This window comes from Tetrao urogallus, assembly GCF_951394365.1.
Source record: "Tetrao urogallus genome assembly, chromosome: 2".
NCBI classification, from domain to species: Eukaryota; Metazoa; Chordata; class Aves; order Galliformes; family Phasianidae; genus Tetrao; species Tetrao urogallus.
In genome coordinates this window covers 88,221,213-88,244,902 of record NC_136814.1, presented here as the reverse complement: position 1 = coordinate 88,244,902, position 23,690 = coordinate 88,221,213, and the positions used below count along the sequence as shown (strand labels likewise).

General features: G+C 35.7%; 1 protein-coding gene across 1 annotated transcript in view; it reads right to left on the bottom strand.

The window, feature by feature from the left end:
• Positions 1-23,690, bottom strand: part of CSMD1 (CUB and Sushi multiple domains 1) — a gene marked incomplete at both ends in the record, with an annotated part of 996,476 nt that overhangs the window by 776,037 nt on the left and 196,749 nt on the right. Inside the window, one exon of the mRNA XM_079550635.1 lies at positions 12,419-12,635. Within this exon, the coding sequence (XP_079406761.1) occupies positions 12,419-12,635 (217 nt within the window). The remainder of the gene's footprint in view (positions 1-12,418; positions 12,636-23,690) is intronic.

The window sequence follows — 23,690 nt, the reverse complement described above, 5'->3', positions numbered from 1 at the left end:
AAGATGGATAATACATAAAGGGGGCCGTCTAAGTACCAAGTTGTGCCAAAAGCCATTTCTTCATCTAGATTGAGACAAAACCCTCAGGAAACCTTAGATATGAAAAGCCAAACAGAACAACTGTGAGCCCTCAGGAACATACAGAGGTACTGTTAGTCAAGGTGTTCAGCCTTCTTCACATCTGTCAATGCTAATCATGAGACAAAAAGAATGAGAGCACACCAAACCTGGAGTAACCCAAAACTTTAGAGCCACAGTTTCTACTCTTGCTACAAGTTAGAATTCACACTTCCAGGAAGGTCACTGAATATCCACTGTCTTAGCCTGTATAATATTATGCTTAACTTATATTGAAAATTTAATTTGCATGATTTTACTTTCTGTTCACAAAGGTCAATGTATTCACTACTAGGTCACTGCACATTAAATACTGAGATCAACTGCCCTCATTACAAGCAAAAGATTCATATGTACTGGTCTAAAACATGGTTCTTTTCAATCTAACAGACACTCATTCACTGCTAGAGTGTGATTTTTTTTTTTTTATTTTATATGTAAATAACTTGCTATTTTTTTTCCCCTCACTAGCAAATGTTGAGTTATTCATGGTAATGTACTCTTTCATAATTTTTTTTTTTCTTAGCTGCAACCTCTTCCAAGTTTGGAACATCTCACAGCAAGCAAAGAAACTAACATCTTTTTCACACAGCATGACATTAGAGTATTTGGCTAAAGGCCCTAAAACATGAAATAAGAATTGAAAAGAAATAAAGAAACCAACAAAAAAAAAAAAAATCTTATTCATGATCCTGTATTTTCTTGTCACACTCAATTTGCTTTCTCATGCTTGAAGCACATAACAGAAATTTTGATGGCTTGGCGTTTTATCTTTATAGGGAAAGTAAGCCTATTCTGCTCCATTTTCCATTATTTCTAGAAAAAAAAAAATACATGAAACTATGGCAGAAGGAAGAGAATTTTTCTTCTTAAATGGCAGACAGAACCTCAAGATCTGTGTGCTGTGGAATATTTATTGGAGGACTCTACACTGTAATTTTTTTTCACCTTCAAACAACTCTTATTTTACTTCAATGAATATGGTAACCTTTTGCAGTGAATGCATTTGAAACCTCAAGGTTACTATACAGATTTTCAGCTTTTCTTCACTTTATTTGTTTCAAGAAAAAAACAAAACCAATTCTAATTAGTAAATAAAATGATGAACAAAATGTAAGTAATTGTTGCAACCTCTGATACATGCACAATAGTGGGACATTACTATTTGATTTTACAATTTTGTGTATTAAATTTTCAATCAGAAGTCAGCAATCTAATCAATTCATCATCTTATTTGCTGGCATATATTAGCCTTTGAAAGTCATGACATAAAACTGAATCTGACAAATACAGACTAAGTTATCTTTCTCAACACCGAGGTCTGGCTAACTTGTACGAAGTGATGGTCTTTGTGCTGTTTTCTGGTACATTCTCTAATTTAGTTGAATGTGTTTGTCTTCCACATCTAACATCACTCCTGAATTACACTCTATCCTAAACAAAGTCCTGAGAATTTCCAAAAGTAATATCTTGCACTTCACTTCAGCAATATTTCCTCAATATCATTTTCCATAGTCAGCATTTCTGCTGTAATTAAAAATGAGGAAATATTTACCTTTCAAACATTGTCCTGTTTTATACATTTTAACTATGCCCTATACGACTGCCTTCCATAACACCCCCATATCTCTTCATCTCTTCCTACAGAGTTACACTACAAATCAAAGATTTCTACTTCCACCCTAAAGTAAATGAATAATTTTTCTAACTTCTGTTGTTACAACCATCTTATATTAATTTAAAAAAGCATTTAAAAAGTTATATAAATGATTGACAGCTTAGATGTTAAAAAACATGCTGCATTTTTTTATTGGAAAGTTTAAGCCTTTTTATGATGGTTAATTCATAAACTATGAAACAAGAGGATGTCTCTTGGTGCCAGGAAATCCCATGTTCTTGGAAATCTTCTCTTCATTACTTCATCACCACAGAGGGAGAAAAAATCTGTTCTCTTCCTGAGAAATGTTCTGAGGGAAACTTTCAAAATTGTTAACACCAAGCTGCTATGATTTTTATTTAAGAATAGTAAAATATAGTGTCAATAGTACGGTATCTTCCTGAGACTTGGTTCTTTAACCAGGTTTTGCTAATTGATCACCAAATGCAACACTTACATTTCCATCTACTAAGAACACTCTTTTCTCAAACAGGAATCCACCAATTGCAAGAACAGCAGTCTCACATTAAATTAACCATCATTTGTTTCTTTGTCATTAAAAACATTATGACATGCTGGGGGAGAATGTGACATTTAACAAAGATGTCAGAAAACACAGATGTCAGAAAACACGAGCCTTGTCCTAAGAAGCTGATCTAATTTTGACAGTGTCAGCAGATCTGGTATGACAGGAGGAGCAGAATCTCCTGGAAACAGCATAAATAATTTTCACACAGCATTCTAATAAAACGAAATGTGATAGAAGTTAGGAAGGTGATTCACCTATCTGAAGTAATAACTTCATGTGATGTAGCAAGAATGAGAAGCAGAAGGATATAGATGCCTAGGCTATAGTGCCACCTGCTTTCTGCCTTCTGTAAGACATTTTGAAAAAAAGAAATGCATCACAAATGTAAAACAAGAACAATTAATCCATTTCCTTAAGTAAAATATGTATAAATACTTAATATGTCTAGAGACTGCATTTGCTCAGCTCTCTTGGTAAAGCGGAAACCATTTCCAGAAAATGAAATAGAGGAATAGAACTAACTTACACAGCTTTGCATTTGACTATTAACTGAAGGACTCGCCTTCCTTGGTTGGCTCTGATAGCATTATTTATTTATTTTTAAAGTTATAATAAATCCATGGTGTTTTTGTAGAGTTCTTACCTGAAGTGCCTCAGAGTGCCTACAACACATATGTCCTATCTAAAAATTGTACTGTGTATTTATGACTATTTCACAGCATGAACAGAAATACAGGCTTCATAAAATATTACAAATATTTGAAGAAGTTAGAGGAACTAGACGTAGAAATACATTTAAGAACCTGTAAAGAAATTCATTCTTTCCAATGTACTAAACAAGATATTGATCAAACAGTCCTATCAAACAGTGATGATCAAGGGGAACAAAATGTAGGGAAGGTGCAAGAGGAAAAAAGCAGCTTATAATATGCATCAATGCGTTTACTAGATGTCCCCAGTACAGTTTAGAACAGCAACACAATGGAGTTTCTTAGATGAAAGACTGAGACATGAACAAAATCTAAGTAAGTTCTTCATGGTGTCCATTACATACTGCTGTTGCTTTTTAAAATAAGGAGGAAAGCACGAGAAAGCAGTGCTCCATACTGACTGGAAGAAAATTTTCTAGAGTTTACACAGAATCGAATCCCTGTGGTTTATGAAGAGAATACGCATTTCTGTGGTATAATTTATCTCAAGCTAAAAATCACATGTGCAAAATAGGTGAATGACTCTTCAAATTACCTGTTTCTCTGTATTGACTGCAAGGGAAGCTCTGAATGATGAGGTAAAATGCTTACTAAGAGCAGACTAAATTTGTCTGGAGAAAAAGCATACTGATATGCAGAACAGAAAGTTAGACTCATGAAGGGCTTACTACTCCAAAAGTTTGATAAAATTCTTTGGATACATGTTGCTTAACTTCCAGTGCTCATTCAGCAAACAGTAATGAGAAACACACACAATGTCTTCAGAAGAATTAGGCTTATCCCTTCAGCAAGCAACAGGCTGTAAATCAGAGACCATTTGCACTCATTCATTTAGAATAATGCAATACATCTTGAGTATAGAGGATTTTTGAGATTATGAGTTTTTGCAGATAATTACACAATGGAAAAGAGTTTCTCCACCTCACAAACACAGACATTAAAAAAAGTATTTAAATCTATTTAAATTCCTATTACACATGAAGTCATACACAGTCCTTACAAATAATAAAGAAAAGAGACAAGACCAGTCCTATCATGAAGTCCAGATCTTGGTGGCCACCAGGGCACCATCTCTGCTCAAGTCCTCACTTAATCTAAGAAAGGCATAGGGTGAAATCAATCTCACTCACATTCCTAAAGAATCCTTAGTGAAACTCAAAGCCAAATACTGAGTGTTTCGGACACCATAAATAATTATTTACTCAAAGCAGAACAGCTTTAAGAATAGACCCACATGGATTTCACAATCAAGCCCTTCACATGAACTAGGCAACTCGGGATTAAGCCTGGATTTCTGTAGCTCTCAAGTGAGCACCCCAACCTACCTGCTGCTGGCCAATTTTGTTAAGCAATGCATCAAAGTTAAATGCACTGATACGAATTCTACATAAAAATCAGCTGATCATAAAACTGCTCTGCTACACTATCAATAGGTACGACTTAAACTGATTTCCCACCTTCAGAAGGTTTGTACAGAAATGAACAGCTCAGCTCTATATTCTGCAAAAATACATGACTTTTTGTATTTCTGAGACTGCCAGTAGTAGAGAGAAAATTTCTATATTAAATCAGCTTTATAAGTAAACGGATTAGGTATAAATTCATGATTTATATCTTTTGAATGTACTGCTTTTGGTATCCCACACTTTTGCTTCAATACACTTGTTACAGTTTTCCTCACCTCATGCACACCACATAATGCTCTAACTCTCCTTTCTGTGAGCTTTATGGAGAGGAAGGGCTTTTGTTGCTCATACAGTATATAAGTGAGACCAGTTCTGGGGGCAAAGAAAAAGTGACTGAGAAACTATAATGGACTATTGTCTAATTCATGAATTAAATGATTATCTTAAGAAATAGGAAACACTGAATGGATTGTTCAATACTGTATATACATTTGTGTTAACTTTCAGAACAATTTTGTTACTTAAGGCCATACTATGCATATTTAGCTCCAGAAGCCTAGTGAACACAACTGTCAGTAGCTAAGAAAAACATGCAGTCTAATATTACCATCTGTTACTTTCTCTTCCTTGTCATTTTGCTTTTCTCTCACAATGTTGTACACAGTAGGCTCTTCAAAGAGAATTGCCGAGTATAGGTGTGTGTTGTGGGAGTGGGAGATGAGAAAAGGATGTATATAAATATATTTTAAATAGTCTTTTTGCTGAAATACAAGAATAAAAATGAGGTCCGCAGGTGGAAGAGAATATAGACAAATCAATGGTAAGAATAGACAGTCAATAGTAAATGTTCTGTAAGGATGCAGTTTCCTGCCAAATTGGTATTGAGCAATTATTATAATTTGTCTTAACGTTCCTTATGATCAGTGTCACTCATTATATGCTTTCTACATCAGCTAGCCATGTTTTGATAAATTCATTCAGTAGAATGTAGATAAGCATACGTAATTTTCACCCGCAGTAAAGAATGAGGCCAGAAATAACCAAGAACTACAGCACTTTTTCTTTTTTTTTTTTTCCTTTCTCCACATAAGTGTGAAAAACATGACTGTCAAAACTCAGTGTCCCTGATAATGTCAATAGATGCTCATTTGAATATGAAAAAAGATGAAAACTGAGGAAAATTTATAAGTAACACTGGCAACTGTACATTTTTGACAAAGTTTGCTTACAAATTTTGTTTTACAAGCTGAACTAATTGTGACTGGCTATCAGATAACGCTTTGTTTCCACTGCATCAGCTTAGAACAGACCGTGCACTCATCTCAAATGCCTGAAAAATTGTAATACTGTAACTAACCCTATTATCACTACCTCCTGGTCCAGCACAGGGTGGCTCTCTTACCCAAAGACAGACTACGATCATACAGTCAGTAATCACAAGACTCAGTTAAGACAGGCAGGTAATTACCAGATGACAGCAGAGAACATGATTCACAGTTTAACCTAATTATATGCATCAGAAATATGACGAATCAGTTATTACATTTCATAAAGCTTTTTTTTCTTAATTTAATTTGTTATCAAGCTAACACATAAAGGATGTTTTTCCTCTCCAAAACAAGCAGTCAAAATTTCTTCAGAGCATATGTGTTACGCCCAAATTTAAAAGTTACCTATCACAATTATATAGAAACTGGCAAATCCTGTAATAAAGTTGCATAGTAACAATTCTCCAAATGGGCCAGATTTTAATAAGTGGATTTCTTTCTCAGTGAGGAGTCTAGTTGTAAATTCTCTAAAGGCTGTGCTAGGACATTAACAGACTAATCTCTGACCAAAAACTTGAGTAAAAGTCATTACACAGGCAGAATTTGAGGACACTGATCAGCAACGCTTCTGTACAGAATTCTATCAATTCAACTTGTATCTTCAAAAATAAAAAGGATTGTCTTTGAACAAGATGGGAAATGCAGAAAGAGGAAGAACAGCTTTAAGCACACTGCATGTGAAATAAACAATTACGTGCAAAGTTAAGCAGTTATCTCCACTCTCAAAAACTAACGTACTTAAGAGTAAAAAAAATTCCTTACACAAACAACGATCGAGTCACCATTTTCTACCTTTTTTTTTTTTTTTTTTTTTTTTTTTTAAACCATTCTATCATCTAGTCGGAAACTTGATTGAAATTTCTGAAATCAACTGTATCACCAGTTTACCCTAAAGAGAGTTTTAAAGTTGCATCTAACTTTCAAGAGCCGTAATTTCCCTAACTGTATTTACCTGTCTTCTTAATATAATTTAGTATGCCATTTCTAAGAAGTCACATCTTACAGGAATTTATCCTGTATCTAAATTGTGTGAAAAATTGCAGAGTTTCTTAGGAGCTTCTGGAACAATCACAAATGTCTCTGATAGATCCATACCCACACTGGCAATGTGCAATCTTCTATTTTTTTGTAGCTTTAAACATTTTTAATGGATACACCAAGGTGGTGGTTGTATAAAATAACTTTCAATAACACAGAATCAAGAAATGTATAGCTGTTTGACCTAGATCACAAATATGTTTATTTCAAGCTGAAGTAATCATCATTTCTAATATATTTGCATCCAATTACAAATAACAAGGGAGAGAACGTGCACCTCTTACCCAAAATTAAAAATCTACTCTAAAATGCTGTAATGTGAAATACATAAAAGCTATCCATTAAACCTATTCATAAAGAATATCCTGTATTTCTCAGCAGGTTATAAATGTGCTGAGTAATGCTTTTTTATTAGAAAGGTGCCTTCATACAACTAATTTTTATTGTCTTCTTAAGTAAAGTCTGACTGTTGCCCTTAAGCAATAAGATTTCTTGCATTCTAAAGTTTCTAAAATGAGAGAAATTAGTATTTTGTGGAGTCACATCCCAACTCTTCACTTCTAGCTAATACTTATGGTTGTAAAACACTATAAATGCATCAAATCAAGGCTATAATTTACACAACTCCAGTCAAGAAGTAAGGAAGAGGTGAAGAAGGAACACGCATAACTTCTCTGATGAATCACATAGTATAACCAGTTTAATAAGGAAATTAAAAAGGTATCTGCCTCCACAGTGGACAAAGAAATTGATCCTAACTGTATCTTCACTACAGTACCACATTTATTTTTTAAAGAAAAAAACTAAAAAAAAAAAAAAAAAAAAAAAAAAACCCACTTTAAAATACTTTTTATTATAGATTCATGGATTTCTCTGACCTATTAAAATACTTCCTCCCCCTCTCCCCCTCAAGAAACAGTAGCTCATGTGAAAATCCATTTCAAATGTGGGAACTCCCACATTTCAAAAAGGTGGGAGTTCCAACAATACTCCATGATTTGGAGAATTAAAAAAGAATTATTTTTATTATAGTACGTAAGCTTTCAAAAAAAAAAATAAATAAACTGCTTAAGATTTGAACTGAGGAGTTAAAATGCTAGGAATAGGATTTCCACCTTTCAAAATTTTTTGAAAATAAATAAATGCCTTGTTGAATCAGCCACTAATGCACTTTTTTTTTTTTTTAAATGTTTCCTTTAGCTGCATGCCCTTCATGATGCTAGTGGAATGCTTCTATCAGCAATTAGCTCATCAGAAACGTGGTTTAATTTTTAGGTAGTTCTGCACCAAGCCAGGATCTGGACTCAATGATCCTTTCCAGCTCAGGACATTTTATGACTCTGATAAAAAATGAATCACGTTTTAGCCTTGTGGCTAAAATCTGGCTCTTTCTTCATAACACCATAATACTCGAGAGAAAAAATAAATAAATAAATAAATAAATCAAATCAGTTGAAACATAAAAGGGAAGGACATTCGGTAACATTTTTACAGTCAGGAACTCGCTAATAAGTTTCATTAACCATATAATAACAGTTTTATTTTTCTTACAAATATACAGGATACCAGACTGTTCTACTGGAATTACTGCTTTTTCTTGTTTTACCAAACTGAACAATTACTGCTTCTGTTACTTAGTGCCGTGATAAATGAATATTTCAGTTGGAAAAATAAATGTACTCTGTACTGTGGATAGAGGGAAACTGTGCTCATTCCTTTAATATCTCCTTCAGAAACTCAGTAGCTCACACACAAAAGTAAATAAACCAACAAGTGGATAAATTGATTTGTAAGAAATACGTGCAATGCAGAAGCAAAAATAACCAAAAAAAAAAAACCTACATTCCAAATAATACATATCACATGTCCAAAATTGTTACTGATAGCTGTGTGTACACGCAAAATATTTATGTCTGTACATCTGCATCTTCCTATCAGCACGTAGAGTTTAATTAGCAGCTTTTCTGAATAAGAAAACAATGACCACAATTTTCTGGAATTCATTTTTGAGAATTTTCCATGACTTTCTGAAAGACTGAACTAATGAATTTAAAAAGATTATTTCAAAGCATATTCCACAGATCTCCTGTAAGGAATTCTTAAGTAAACCAACTGTGCAACGCTAAAAGAATTAAAAAAAAAAAAAAATACGCTTATGCTCAGATTAATCAGTATTTGTTTCTTTCTAGCAGTGGAAAATCAATATGCAGTATAAATAATGCCAGAATGACTTTTGAAATTGAGAAAAAACACTGAACAGCCTGGTTCAAATTCACATGCTTCTGGAAGATAACGTATCTACAAATAGTACTACACAGGTCAACAACTCATCTTGGACAGTTTACTTCTGCATGTACATTGACTGATACTCTCCAGAGCTACCCTGTGCCTCCGTCACTCTATTCCCTGTGTTCCATCAAGACATTTCTCCTTTCTATCTATAAATTGATACAATCATATCTGAATAGGGTATAAGAAGGAAAATATCAAAAGGCATACTTGATTGAACATCAGCTATTCTGAACTACTGAATGCAACTCTATGAAGTAAGTTCAAAGGACTACAACTGAATAGTAAGAGACTGCGCCCAGAGAGTGTCACCCACATGAATTCTGTCTGTTGCTGGTCGTGTATAACAAATTACAGCTCCTTTGCAAATTGAAATGCACATAAAGAATACATTTTGCATCTTTCTTCAGCTTAATTGCATTTTGGTCATGTTTTGAAATCTCTTTATCCACCAATAATGCAGTATTTAAGTTTTAGTAGATCTTGCTTTTTTCTCCCCCTCAGTAACAGAAGAGGACTGGAACATTCATCTTGGTTATTAATACATGGTGTGATTAATTACCTGATTTCATGTTTGTTTATATAGGAAAAACTATGGTACTCTAAAACGCATTACCATAACAGGTAGCATTAGGGTTAAAATTTCACATTTCCTCAAATACATATATATATACATATACACACACACACACACGCATACACACACACACACACGCATACACACACACACACACACGCATATACACACACACACACACACGCATATACACACACACACACACACGCATATATACACACACACACACACGCATATATACACACACACACACACGCATATATACACACACACACACGCATATATACACACACACACGCATATATACACACACACACGCATATATACACACACACACACACGCATATATACACACACACACACACGCATATATACACACACACACACGCATATATATATACACACACACACGCATACACACACGCATACACACACGCATACACACACGCATACACACACGCATACACACACGCATACACACACGCATACACACACGCATACACACACGCATACACACACGCATACACACACGCATACACACACGCATACACACACGCATACACACACGCATACACACATATATATATATATACACACACACACACACACACACACACACACACACACACACACACCAAATCTTGCTTTAAGTTCTATGAACTTTAGAATGATATAAAACTAAAGGAGTTGTGGCAATCTTTTAAAGGACATTTTTTTGGGACGCAGATTATAAGCAGCACACAGAATGAAAGAGTGCTAGTCTGGTTTTATCTACAATAGGCAAGAATGATACAGTATTTTTAGATCCTTAACTGTCATCATTCTTCCTATTATAGCCTTACTTCTCAACCTCTTAGTAACATATCTGACAATAACCTATGATCGCTGCCATATATAATTTGTTCCTTTAAATGAGTATACACTTCAATAATGCAATAACATACAAAGTTCATACACATCTTAGAACTACCTCTCTTTTCCTTTCTCCACAACTTAAAATTACTTATTCCTTTACCTTATTATTTCAACATATATTACAAATCTGGCTCTACTTTCTTAGTTTTAAACTAAGATATTTAGTGAAAATACGCTGGTGAATACAAAAATGTTCTTCAAGAAGCACAGTAACCTTGCTATAACCTAGCCTGTACTACTTCATTTTACTAAATTTTACTTCAACAGCTACAAAAGGCAATACAAAATCTGTGATGAACATTACTCAATTATAATTTGTGAAAGCTATACAACTACACAACTATTTTTAAGAAAAATCTCAACATTCTGTATGATAGCTAAAAAATACATAATTATAAAAAATCTAGCACAGTATTTCCACCTGTGCAAAAATATGAATAATATGCATACTCTGAAGGGAAAGTTCCAAGAAGCTCTCTCACACCTGGACATCGTCAGCTAAAATGCAAGACCTTAATTTCCAATATCTTGCTGAATTAATCATCTTCACGTGTGCAATTGTGGAAAGGCACACCTGTGAATATGCTTTGTGCAACTAAGCTGAGGAAAAATTAAGTCACAGAGCACAAGCTATGTCAATAACATTTTGTCAGTCAAATTCTGCTTTTCTAACATTAGTGTTCAACAAAGTAAACTTTCTGTCTTCTACTTTCATAACCACAGAACATCAAATTGCGTTCTTCCCTTAAACAATTTTCTACTAATAGATTAGTGTAGAAGCAGCGGGAATGTTAGTTACTGATAATAACAGCATTTGACCTAATCGGAAGTACTCCCTGTATATAGGTGATATAAATACTAAAAATCAGTAAGTACAGGAAAAGCAGCACATATACAGCACAGAAAAGCAGGGGTAGCTCCACGATTTTCAAAACTTTTTGCACTGAGTCAACAATCAATCAGAATATGATTTTTGTCAGAAATGCAATGACACTCACTAAAAATGCAGAACACATTGGTGATGTTACGACATTTGTTTTAGCAGTATAATATAAATCAGCATCATGCAAAAGAGCAATCAGAAAACAGAACTGACAGTAGCGTTTTACAGTACTTCATAAATCTCATGCCTGAAGAGAAAATGACAGAGCAGAACCAACAGCAATGCTGATTTTTAATCACTGCTGTCTAGATCTAGCAAATGGCTGAGGAAACAAGCCACGTACCACAGAAATTAATGTTCCAGAATCTAAAGTCGTGTTCTTGAAAAGCTTGAAGATCAAAAAATATCTTTAAATCATCCTTCTAATTTTAGTAGTACTAAAAGATGTAATATACCATAATTTCTGAACTTCAGAGGTCCCCAACTATAAAAAAATTGTATATGCAAAAGAATTTCAATTCTGGAAGAGACAAAAAATCTCAGCTCAACTCCTTGGTATTTGCAAGCATTTAATCTGATATTTCCAGAGGTTGCCTGACACCCACTAATGAGTCTGCCTCTCAAAGACTACTGTACTGTCCACCACTTTGCCTATACCACATTCAGTGGGACACTTTTTGCAGCATAATTAAATTTTCCTTCAAATACTGTAGGCATAGGATTACAAAAGTGTGATCTCAATAGGAACTAGGAATGAGGACAGGTGCATTCAGGAAAGCATCCCTGTACCAAATCTAGATTCCATCATGGTGACAGATTAAAAAAAGCTACTTCAGTGCAGAAGTGCTCTTACTTGGGGCTTTTATTGGAACTACCCCTGAACTGAGCAAATTTGAACTAAGACTGATGCTACATATAATCAAAGAATGAGAGAGACAGAAACAAACGAAGGATAAAAAAGTACTTTACCTCACTTTTAAATTGCCTTGCTGTGGCTGTCCATCATAAATTGACAGTATATCAAAATCTTCCTCGAGGGCAAAAGTATGAAACGACAATTGTATCCTGTTTCGTTCTCCTGTGATAATGATCCACGTACAGTTGGCATAATTTGGATAACCATGAGGAAATCCAGGGCTTTCTATAGTACCATTCGGTCCCTGTACTAAACCTCCACAGTTTTGACCTGAAGAAGAAGAAAGCAAAACAAGCATTTCAGTGGATTTTTCCTCCCACAGTACATATTCTTACATGAGTGACTATATGGAAACTTAATGTTGTATTTTCTCCCGAATTCCAAACACAATTTAAAATCACATGTATACTGCTCTTCTCTCTGAATTCAAAACCCTACTGTCGGCTTTTCTTATATACCTATGTTCTTTTTATGCAATTAATCATTATTTGAGGTTATGCAGCATTAATAATGTATGACATATTCATCCAAATGTGAAAATTAAGCATTAGTCTTGATGCCATAAATTCAACAGTTGGACAGTTTTAATGCGAGAGCACATTCAGAGGTTTTTTGGTGGATACCATTTACATATTTATATAATATAATATAAAAAATAATTGTAATATTTATATATAATAGTTTTTGCAGAGAAATCTTATAATATACAAACTATAAGGGTTTTTTGCAGATCTGAAACATGCCATCAACATCAAAAGTAAACTGCAGACATGTTTATTATGCGTTCTGTTGATACCCACAATAATATAGTCACACTTCAGAAATGCAGCCAAATCTCTGTAATATAAAACACTTAGGGTTCTGTATTGTAATCAAGATAGTGTGAACTTTGTTTTTAGGATTCAAGAATAACAGCATTAAGAATTTACTCAGCAGGTATTTGTCCCTTCTGAACATCAAACAGACCCTGTGAGACTATAGCTGCTCATTAACGGGAAGTCTTCAGCAAAAAACATTCGTTTACAGTGCACACTCACTAATTTCCAACTCGATTTTGTTAATCCCACTCACAGTGCTTGCATTGGCTCTGACCTGAAGAGATGTATTAATGAAACATTTGAGGAGAGAGAAGTTTAAGGACATTCTCTGCACTGTAATGCTTGGATTATTATACGCATTTAAGCACTTCAGAACAAGTGTAATCCCAGCATTTATTGTTATACCTAAACCAGGAAAGCATTTCAGGCTGCAATTTTATTTTTAACTTCACAGTAGTAGGTTTCTGAGACTGAATCTTTCTGAGCAGCGCTGTCAAATGCTTGTGGGAGGTTTTCAAATCTTAATAAAATTGATCTAATAGAAGAGATTCACAGTTAAAACTAAAGAACTAATAAGTAATCATTACTAAATTTCAAATCTAACAGAAACTCTAATGAATAGATAAAAAGGCTGCAGGGATTCAGGAGGCCTTTAAACTAAAAATCTTCTCTAGCATACCTATCAATTGATTCAGATTGCTTTAATAAAACACTGATGTTATTAAACATTCCTGGAGAAGGAACATATTACATCATGAACACAGTATGAAACTTTCAGTTATGCACTGTTCATTGTAATTTGTCAGTATCCTTGCAGATTCTTGGCATTGCATTCCTTTTCCTACAACCACAGAAGAAATGTCATACAAATGTCAGGGAACAATTTTAAATAACTTAATTACCACAGAAATATTTTTTCTGAAAATAAGGAAAATTATAGTGACCATCCACTATTCTAACACTGTAATGAGGCACTTCACATCACCAACATTCACAAATCCATTTGTGTAAATCAAATCAAGTATCTCCTGTAAGCCATGCTTCTTTCCCACCACTCTGGCATGAAAGGGTTGATTTGAAAGAGGAGATCAAGCATAGATCAAGTGTGAGTTAGCATTTTGCTTAAAATCTATCAAAGACTTTTAGGAGCAGAAATTACATGAATAATGTAACACAAGTGTTAGCTACATTTTAGACTTCTAGCCAGACAAACAAGTTACCTCCTCAGTCTCTTAGGAAACACTTAAGAGAACACAGAAAATTGCTGGTGCTAGCAAGTGAGTTCTTCCACCCACAAAATGGTCCCAGTCCTGCAGCCTCCTGTGTATCTACCTGCAGAAGTTCCTGCAGCCTTCAGTGCCTGTTCCTCCACACTGTCCCTCAGAATCCCCACTAGGCCATGTCCGTTCCACCCCTCAACCTATTTCAACAACACTAATAGCCCACATTTTACCACCACCACAATTATTTTCATTTATTTGAGAAGAAAAAAAAAAAATTCATTTCAGTCTATGTTACTGAAAAATCTCCAAAAGGGTAAGATAATAAGAAAGCGAGGAAGAGGAACTATGAGTTAAGAAACTAAAGCAGGAACAACAGATAAAGAAAGAGTAGAATACTTATTGAATACAATTATTTGAATTCTGTATAAGTGGAATCTGAATTCTACAGTTCACACTAAAATTATCCCACACTTCAGTTTTATTCCAAAAGATGTTTTACTAATCCTTACAGTGAATTCAAGTCATTGCGCATTATTCTCTCAGAAAATAAATTAATGATAAATGCGATAGCCAAGATTTTATCTCCATTTAACTTAGTCATTTCTTAGCATCTCTAGCCCTTTCTTCCTCCAGTTTGCTTTTGCTCTCTTCTACATATTTATCCACAAACATTCACTGCCTATTTATTTTGTATTCGAGAAGCACAAAATAAAAGAGAATAAGAAAAGAAAATGTGCTATTCAGCTTTGCTCTTAATTTTAAATGTCTACATCCATATATGTTTATTCAGTGATCTGTTAAAATAAATAAAAGTAAATAAGTGGATAAAAATTCTGAATACATTTAATACACAGCCAACTCCTAGTAATCTCTCTGCTGCACACTGGAAACTGCAAAGAGAATTTCTTTCCAGAACTTAGCAATACTCAAAGAGACTACATGAAATGTGCAATCTGAGAAAACTGGCATCTGTTTAGGTCCCTGCCTGGTTATGACTCAAAATGTTAAGAGAAGGATATTTGGAAAAGCATCAGATGCTACCGGTCTAATACCTATTTTGTCAATAAATGTAAGCCCCAATCTTCTAGAACTGTCAAATGTTACACCTCTGCTGAGTAAATGCAGCATCAAATCACTTAAAATCTAAAAGTGAGATTCAGTAGGAGGATATACTTGGAGAGCAGGAATGAAGACGCTTACATGTGACAGGCGACAGCAAATTAGGTAAGAGTTGGCAATGAAATATCATGCAAACAAATGCAGTCCCTAACTACAGAGACACCATGGACCAGTAATAAGATACTGATGAGATTAAAGATTTTGTTTCTTGTGCGTGCCTTAACACATCATGTCTACAAATGCCAGAGAATTCAGAAACAAAGAAAAAGAGAAATTAAATAAATTGAATATACTGACAAGAAAGTATTAAAGGAATGCTCTTATTAGCAGAGTTCTGCTGGGCTGAACATGAGCAGAAAAGAAATGTATGCTGAATACAACTGAACACCTCAAAAAAGAATCTACTCATGCCATTCACTTTAATTCTAGCCCTTGTGTCAAAATTACAGATTAAAAAATAAATAATGCCATTTTTCATTGAAGACAATTACTACAAGGAATTATTTTAATACTGAAGGTGTATCAAGCTGCCAATACTTCATTAATTCAACACCACATCGTTGTTCGTATGAATGCAAATTGTATAACTAACATTAGTTTTCTGTTGAATTTTGCCTCAGAGAAGGACAGGCATTTTAACTTTACATATAAAAAAGTGTAATATAAAAAAACTGAAGATCTTGAGTTGTAGTTTAAAATCACCAATTTCACTGACATTGATTACAGCCTTAGAAACTAAAGCTTACTTTAAAAGGTTATTTGTTTATCCTCTACAAAGACTGTACAGACCAGCTCAGGCACAACTTTTCTCAGCTGAGAACCGCAAGCGAAAGCACGTGAGAAAAACCTACAACTGCAATTTTGCCTTCAGAACCGAGGTCAAATAGGATTCAAACCACTAAAAATCAGTAGAATTAAATACTGCTTTGCCATACAACTTCAAACAAAATGACAATGCAAACAGTCTAAATATCTTCTAAAAAAAAATCAGATACTTTTTCATACTTTATATGTATGATAACTGTATTTTATTACATCCTCTTTTACCTGTAACTAATAATAAGAAAGAGAAAAGTACATATTTTTTTCCACGTAGTGAAATAGCGAAATACTTCTATAACGAACAAAGGAAGAAAGAGCCACTTTTCTTCTTTCAATACATGTTATGTACAAAAATTGATATACATTACAGATGCATACTTAAGTGCACATGCATACATATTTACTCACATTCGCAGAGAAAGTAGTGTCTGCATGGTCATAGAATCATAGAATTATAGAATGGCCTGGGTTGGAAGGGACCTCAAGGATCATGAAGCACCAGAGCCCCTACTGCAGGTATGGCCCCAACCTCCCCATTTAATTCTAGACCAGGCTGCCCAGGGCCTCATCCAGCCCGGCCTTGAACAGATCCAGGAATGGAGTATCCACAACCTCTCTGAGCAGTCTGTTCCAGCACCTCATCATTCCCATACTAAAGAGCTTCCCCCTGCTATCCAACCTAAACCTTCCCTCCTTCAACTTACAACCATTTCTCCTTGTCCTGCTATTATCTACTCTTTCAAAGGGCTAAATGATGCACATTTTGAACAAGGAAACTAAAACACAACTATAATAAAGTCACAGATGTTTAAGACATTTTGAACAACCACAGTAATGAAAATGAAATCACATTTATTCTTGCGACTGTTGAGCGATGTCCTCCATTCTTCAGCTACAAAACAATGTAGTTCTTGTGCTGAAGTCAGGAAGAGATTTTGATACCTGAAATTTGTGGATGCCCCATCCCTGAAGGCATTCAAGGCCAGGCTGGACGTGGCTCTGGGCAGCCTGGTCTGGGTGGTTGGTGACCCTACACATAGCAGGGGGGATGAAACTCTATGAAAATTATGGTCTTTTTCAAGCCAGGCCATTCTATGATCCTACAATATAAAATTCTTAAAATCTTTCTCATTAACTCTAAAAACATTAGAAGTCTAGCAAGATCCTAACATATCCATTTTCTAAAGCCTGATCCTAATCTAAATTACTCTTAAAGAAAACAAACAGTTTATTCAGGGCAGGTCAAAGGAAGTTATTCTTCTCCAACAGAAAAACCAAAGGAGGTACCTAGGAAGAACTTCCCCAGAGGACTCTTTTCATCTCCAAGATCTGCATCTCAGGGATGAAGAACACATTCCAGCAGAGGAACATGTTCCTTTAGCCTTACCTTTGTGTTTAGCAGCCCTTAATATATTTCTTTTCCATGATCCTGTCTTTGTTAACTTTCAGGATCTTTAATGTATTGTACAAAGAACTCTAAAACATAAAAATACATTTTTGTGTTAGTTCAATAGCTACCATGTTAGGTTCATTTCATGCACCTTTGATATTTATGCTTATGTCCTTAACACCATGGGATGGGATCCCCTTAAAGGGAGGAATCTCAGGTGAAATTAAGCCCAAGATTACAAAACTAGTAAATTAATTTTATTTTTGACTGTCTTTGAAATTCTGGTTAAACATGCGGTGCTTGCGATTTATTACTATTTATTTCATCTGTTTGATCCATAATCTGTTCTATCAGTTTTTTGACTTTAAATAGACACGTTCAGAAATATTCTAAAAATAAAGTTTCAGATAGGGAAGTTTGTTTTTTGTTTTGTATTTTTGCTATAACAAAAAGTCCTTTTATATTCTGAACTGCCCCAGCTAGGCTTACATATAGGCTCCTTGCTCCAGCTGTGTTCAAAAGGTGAATAGTATTTCATTTTACTACGTTGCTCTGCAATGATCTCAGATACTGATGTTGTGTTTCCAGGCAAGCCTTCAGAGGGCCTAGGAGCACAAAAAACTAACTGGGATCTAGCTAATACATGTGCCTTCACCTAGCTCACTTAAGTATTAGCTCCCTCTGGCAGTCCATATAAAATAGCATTAATCACTTTCTTTGAATAGATAGCAGCACAAGTCCCCGAGTCCATCCTCTCTTTCTTTTCTTATTTGTGAGATCTTAATTACAAGACTTATTTCATACTCCTGCTCCCGCACAGAAAATTCAGGTCCTACATCTTTCACATACCAGGAGCACCTCATGTTTGTAATTAAGTCTCCCCTAACTCATGCACATTCACTCTTGCAGGAATTTTGCTATTTTAAATTAGTATTAGCCAAAACTTAAATGACTGAGCAAAGCTTATGATAGTAATAGTTTTGCAAATGTCTTTTAATAAGAAAGGGGAAAAAAAAAAAAAAAAGTTCCCAATGTAGTGCAAAGACACTATGCAAGTGTAAAATATTAAAAGATTTTCTCCTGAAATACAACCTACTACAGAATCAAATTGTTGTTGACATTAATTCATAGTCCAGTCTTGCCACAACTTGTTCTAAATCACACTGAAAAATAATTTGACACTCTTACTCCAATTTCATGTACATTTTATTTTTCCTAAATTAAGTTAATGAGCTAAGTTGCTGACTATTGCAACACACAGCTTGATACAACTGATTGCTGCTTACTTACAGTGATACAGTATTTTCAAAAAAAGAAACAATCAGAAGCTATTGGGTCTGACCTCTTCACTTTATCCACAGGTACAGGCACTGTCCCCTCCTGAAACGCAGCCCTCTATGTACACCCACCTTGCTGTGCAGACAACTCCCCATTGACCTGGCCCTGAGAGAAGGGGATCATCCTGGCCTCACTGCATGTCTGTCACCAGCCCACCCACACAGCCCCAGGGCCTGACATCAGTACCAGCTGGATAACACTTCTTAAGGGTTGCTTTGCAAGGCAGCAACTTGTTGCCATCAGTGGATCAGCAGATAGGTGTGAGACATCAGTAGGTGGCTGCACACTTAGTTGCTTTTCTCCTTTTCTTTTTAATTATACATTTTCATATGCTACCTTTCCGTTTCCTACTTCGATTTCCCTTGTAAGCCCCTGGTATTTCCCTGCCTACCACTCACTAAGGCCCCGCAGCCCATCAAAAACCTCGCTGCACTGTGTGTTTCTCCATCAGTGCTTTTCACCATTAGTGTACCTTGAAGCTATCTACTCAAAGTGTTATTGCCCAATAAAATTGTTACTTCCTAAATTAACTTCAGTCAAGAACAGAAATGTCAAATGGCCAGAGATGCACAAGCACTATTTTTTGAGGAATGTTCCAAACAGCATTTGGCTACTTCAAGTATCCTTTAAACATTAATTCTTAAGTAACTCCCACACCACCATTAAAAGCCACTTCCTGAGGATCCTATAAAATCAGAAAGTATCAAGTTCTCTTTAACTAAGGTATCACTGAAGATTTATTTGCAATGACAAGCCACCATCTTCATTGGCAGAACTGAAATACCCCCAGCCAGCACTGATGGGATGAGGAGCTTATGGAGCACCCTTCTATTTGGTGCCAGCTTCTCCTTGCTAGTTATATGCCAACTTTCAAGGCCAGGAAGAGCTGATACTGCAAAGCTTCAACATCACTAATATTTAAATGCATTTAAGATGGCCCCAGGCCAGTGTGAAATTAGTAAAATTTAACTCACTATCTACTTGCAAAACCCAGGGAAAAATATTTCATTTCAGGAAGACTGGTAATAAATTGTGTAAAATTCTATCTGGAATCAGTGAAAACAAGCTTATTGCTCATCTATGGTACAGTCACATGATAAATATCTTGCACCCACAAAGGAACACAAAAAAAGACAACAGGTGGAGGAGCCCAACAGGCCCCAGCCCCTTCCATTAGAGGACACTTCAACCCACTGCAGGACCACCTCCACATACCAGCAGAGTGCAGGTGTCCCAGGGCAGGGAGAAGACTGAGTGTAGAATGCACAGTAAGGGACACCCTGCCTGGGCCTCTCCCAGCATCGCATTAAGAGAATCTTAGCCCCAGTGTTCTGACATGAAACCTACCAAAATAGGGCAACAAGAGCAGCTCTCCCAAATGCTTTTCAAATTGAGGTTTAGGCCACCGTCTCACATTATGGGATGCAAGGGAAAGACATTTTGGCATTGCATCATTTATTACAGGTTATTTAGGGGAGAAACCAACACAGGAAAGAATGGATTTTGTTCATTTTTTAGCAAGTATGAGCAAGTGCTTGTGCATTTGCAAAGGTTCAGCCAGACGAGACAGTGAGCAAGTAACCCGGGCCAGGAAATTGGGAGAGTGTGTCACTGGGAGAGACTGTGCAGCCCAGAGGTCTGAAAGGCCAAGATCTATACTTGTGTGCCTCCATGTGACACCACATCAGTATAGCTACTGGAGAACCAAGAGAGTCCTGTCTAGCTCTGCATGTATGTGTGAGCACACACCTGCCTGTAGGTCTGAATACCTACAACTGGAGCAAGGCTGTACCTTTGGGTTCATATTCCTACAGCTGCCAAGTATTGTGGGGAATGGGATCTAGGGGCAGGTATGGAGACGCTGAGTACCTAAGACCATCTGCTGGTGGGAACCACAGCCTATGCATGTCTGTACACTTGCTACTAACAGACTTCCGCCTGGACTAGCCAGAGGAGAAACAGAATGATGTCACTGGTGTTGTCCAAGTTGTATGTATGCAGTGAGGTAAGCATGTGCTCTGCAGGTTTCAAGTCTGCCAGGAATAACTTCTTGCCACTAGGATAGATGCAGAATCAGTGCTTCTGTAACTCCATTATCAGCTGCCAGATTCAACCCTTCCAACACAATCAGTTGCTTCTGAATCATTAAACGTTCTGGATTTTGGCAGCTAAAGCTTAAAATAGGGGGGAAAAAATGGTAGCTATGTTGCAAAATTTAGATTGATTTCTTTTAAACACAGATCATTCAATCCTACAATTTTTGGCTGTGCCTAGTCTAGGACCTTCACTGAGTCCACCTTGTGTGAGATGAATAGTCAGTGTTAAAATGGATGCAGTAATTAAATTCTGATATAGGCATTCACAAAGTGATTGCAACTTCATCAGTCTATAAAACATTTTAAATTTGGATCTTACTTTTAACCACAGGATATATACACATTGATTGTGTTGATTAAACAGAAATGCTGGTGTTTTCAAAGTCTCAGATCAGTACTCAGAGTCAGGCAAGAGCTCCACACACAATTACTTCCTATGTACATTTAAGCCTTTATCCAGCATCCAACTGAAATTAAATTATTGTGAAGGTTAAAGATAAATATTACTGTTCAGCAAAAAATTCTCAAACAAATCCTGCCATAACGGTAGCTTTGCTGTGTACCAGAGCAAAACATCTTAATTGCTGGTATGCGGAAGTTTTTCTCTATTTTAATGAACTTTTCAATGCTGAAATGCATATTATACATCAGTTGGATTAGGCTGCCATTACAAATAAAGAAAAAGATATTTCATGTTGCCTTTCCAATACAGAAACGTACAAAAGACCAATAAATCAGTATTCAAACAAGTTAACATGGCAAAATATGTTTCTCCGTAGGAAAACATTTTTTTGAGGGCTTTTTAATGCTTTTTCTTTTTTTTTTTTTTAAAAAAAAAAAAAAAAAGAAAAATCCTGTCTACAACACCATTATTTCAGTACCAAAAAATTGAAATTCCATAATTGCTCACTCAAGGCTACAGTTTAGCAATCCTTCCTTCTGACAAAGCAGTAAGTACTTGGCTAAAAGAAACTAAATCACATGTAGCTAATTTTACTCCTTTTCCTTCTAAACTGTCCTGGAAAGGCAGAGTTCTCTAAACTCCTTAGTCTTTCTTTGCAGTTACTACAGCTGTACTCAAGATCGATCAAAATGAAGGAAAAAACGCATTAAGAAGAAAGGAAAACAATTGCATACCAGATATGAAATATGTAAGAGGTGGTGTTGAGCAAAGTTCTTTCAGAGAGCCTATGATTCTACTTCGCAAAGCCTCAAGCCAAACATAGATTTAGTGCCCTTTAAAACAAGTCTAATCTTCATTGTTGCAAACTCATTCTACAGATGGAGATCATTGAGGATACAATGACTTTTATTACTTTGTTTACTTTTCTAAGGTAACATACAATAAATTGAGGCTTCAGGTAAACATCACTATTACTGTTACAGGTGCTTAGCAACAGCTAGTAAAGTGAGACAACTGCACGGCTAAGGTAAAGAGCTGATCTCGTTGTGAAATAATAGGGTAATAATCTCAATTCCCTTCTGAGCTTCACTGGACTAAGAGCAACTCAGTTTTAAGCACACTACGCAGAGGAGAGAGGTATTTTGGTAGGACCTCTTGATTTCATTTCTGCCAGACTTCTGCAACATAGAAGATAACTGCCTGCACTAAATCTGATTATTTCAGTTTTGTCACTTTCATGTTTTATTGATACTACTCTCCCAGATCACTTCACTGAAAGCCCTGCTCACATACCAGGATCTTAGAAGAGGTTTTTTATTACAATCTATGTCACTGGATGCCTAAATCATGAGGCTGAAACTGTAAAGCAGTTCAAGCAGTCTGGTTTTACATTAGAAAAGTATACTGTCAAGAAGCCCAGTTCTGAAAACTGGGAAAATCCATATGCTTCATTAGAACTGCTGCATGAGCATCATCTGCTCTCTTCCTTTTCAGTGTTATTACTTTCTTTATGATTTCTTTTACCCTGTAGACTTTCTAGCATTTTTCTCTCCTTAGACTGTGGCTGACTACAGTAAAGTTTCAGATTAATTTATTTATGCTACTTTCATTCATTCTTCTTCATACTTCATACTTAAAGCAGAACCTCTTAGTTTAGTGTTCTTTAATTATCAGTGCAGAGTCAACTGACACCAACTGAAAAAGACAAATGCGACCTTCCAAATTAGATTGCTACAGCACATCTGAGGAGAGAACAGGTGGTAATAAGTTCTTTTGTAGTAAAGTCAAGAATCTCATTTTAAAAGGCAGAAGACCTAGTTTTAGAACTGGATGTAGAAAGATTAGACAGTGTCACATAGAGACCTAGACAGGCTCAAGCAATGGCCCAAGAGAACATCATGAGATTCAATAAAGGTTTTGAACCAGGGTCTAAGCCCCACTATCAATACAAGATGGGGGATGAAAGAAAAAAGCAAGCCCTGCTGAAAATGTCTTGGGAGTACTGGTGGATAGTAAACTGGACATGAGCCAAAGTGCCCTCAAAGATCAAGAAGCCAACCATATCCTAGGCTGCAACCAAAAAAGAATGAGCATATGATGAGCAGATCAAGGGAGT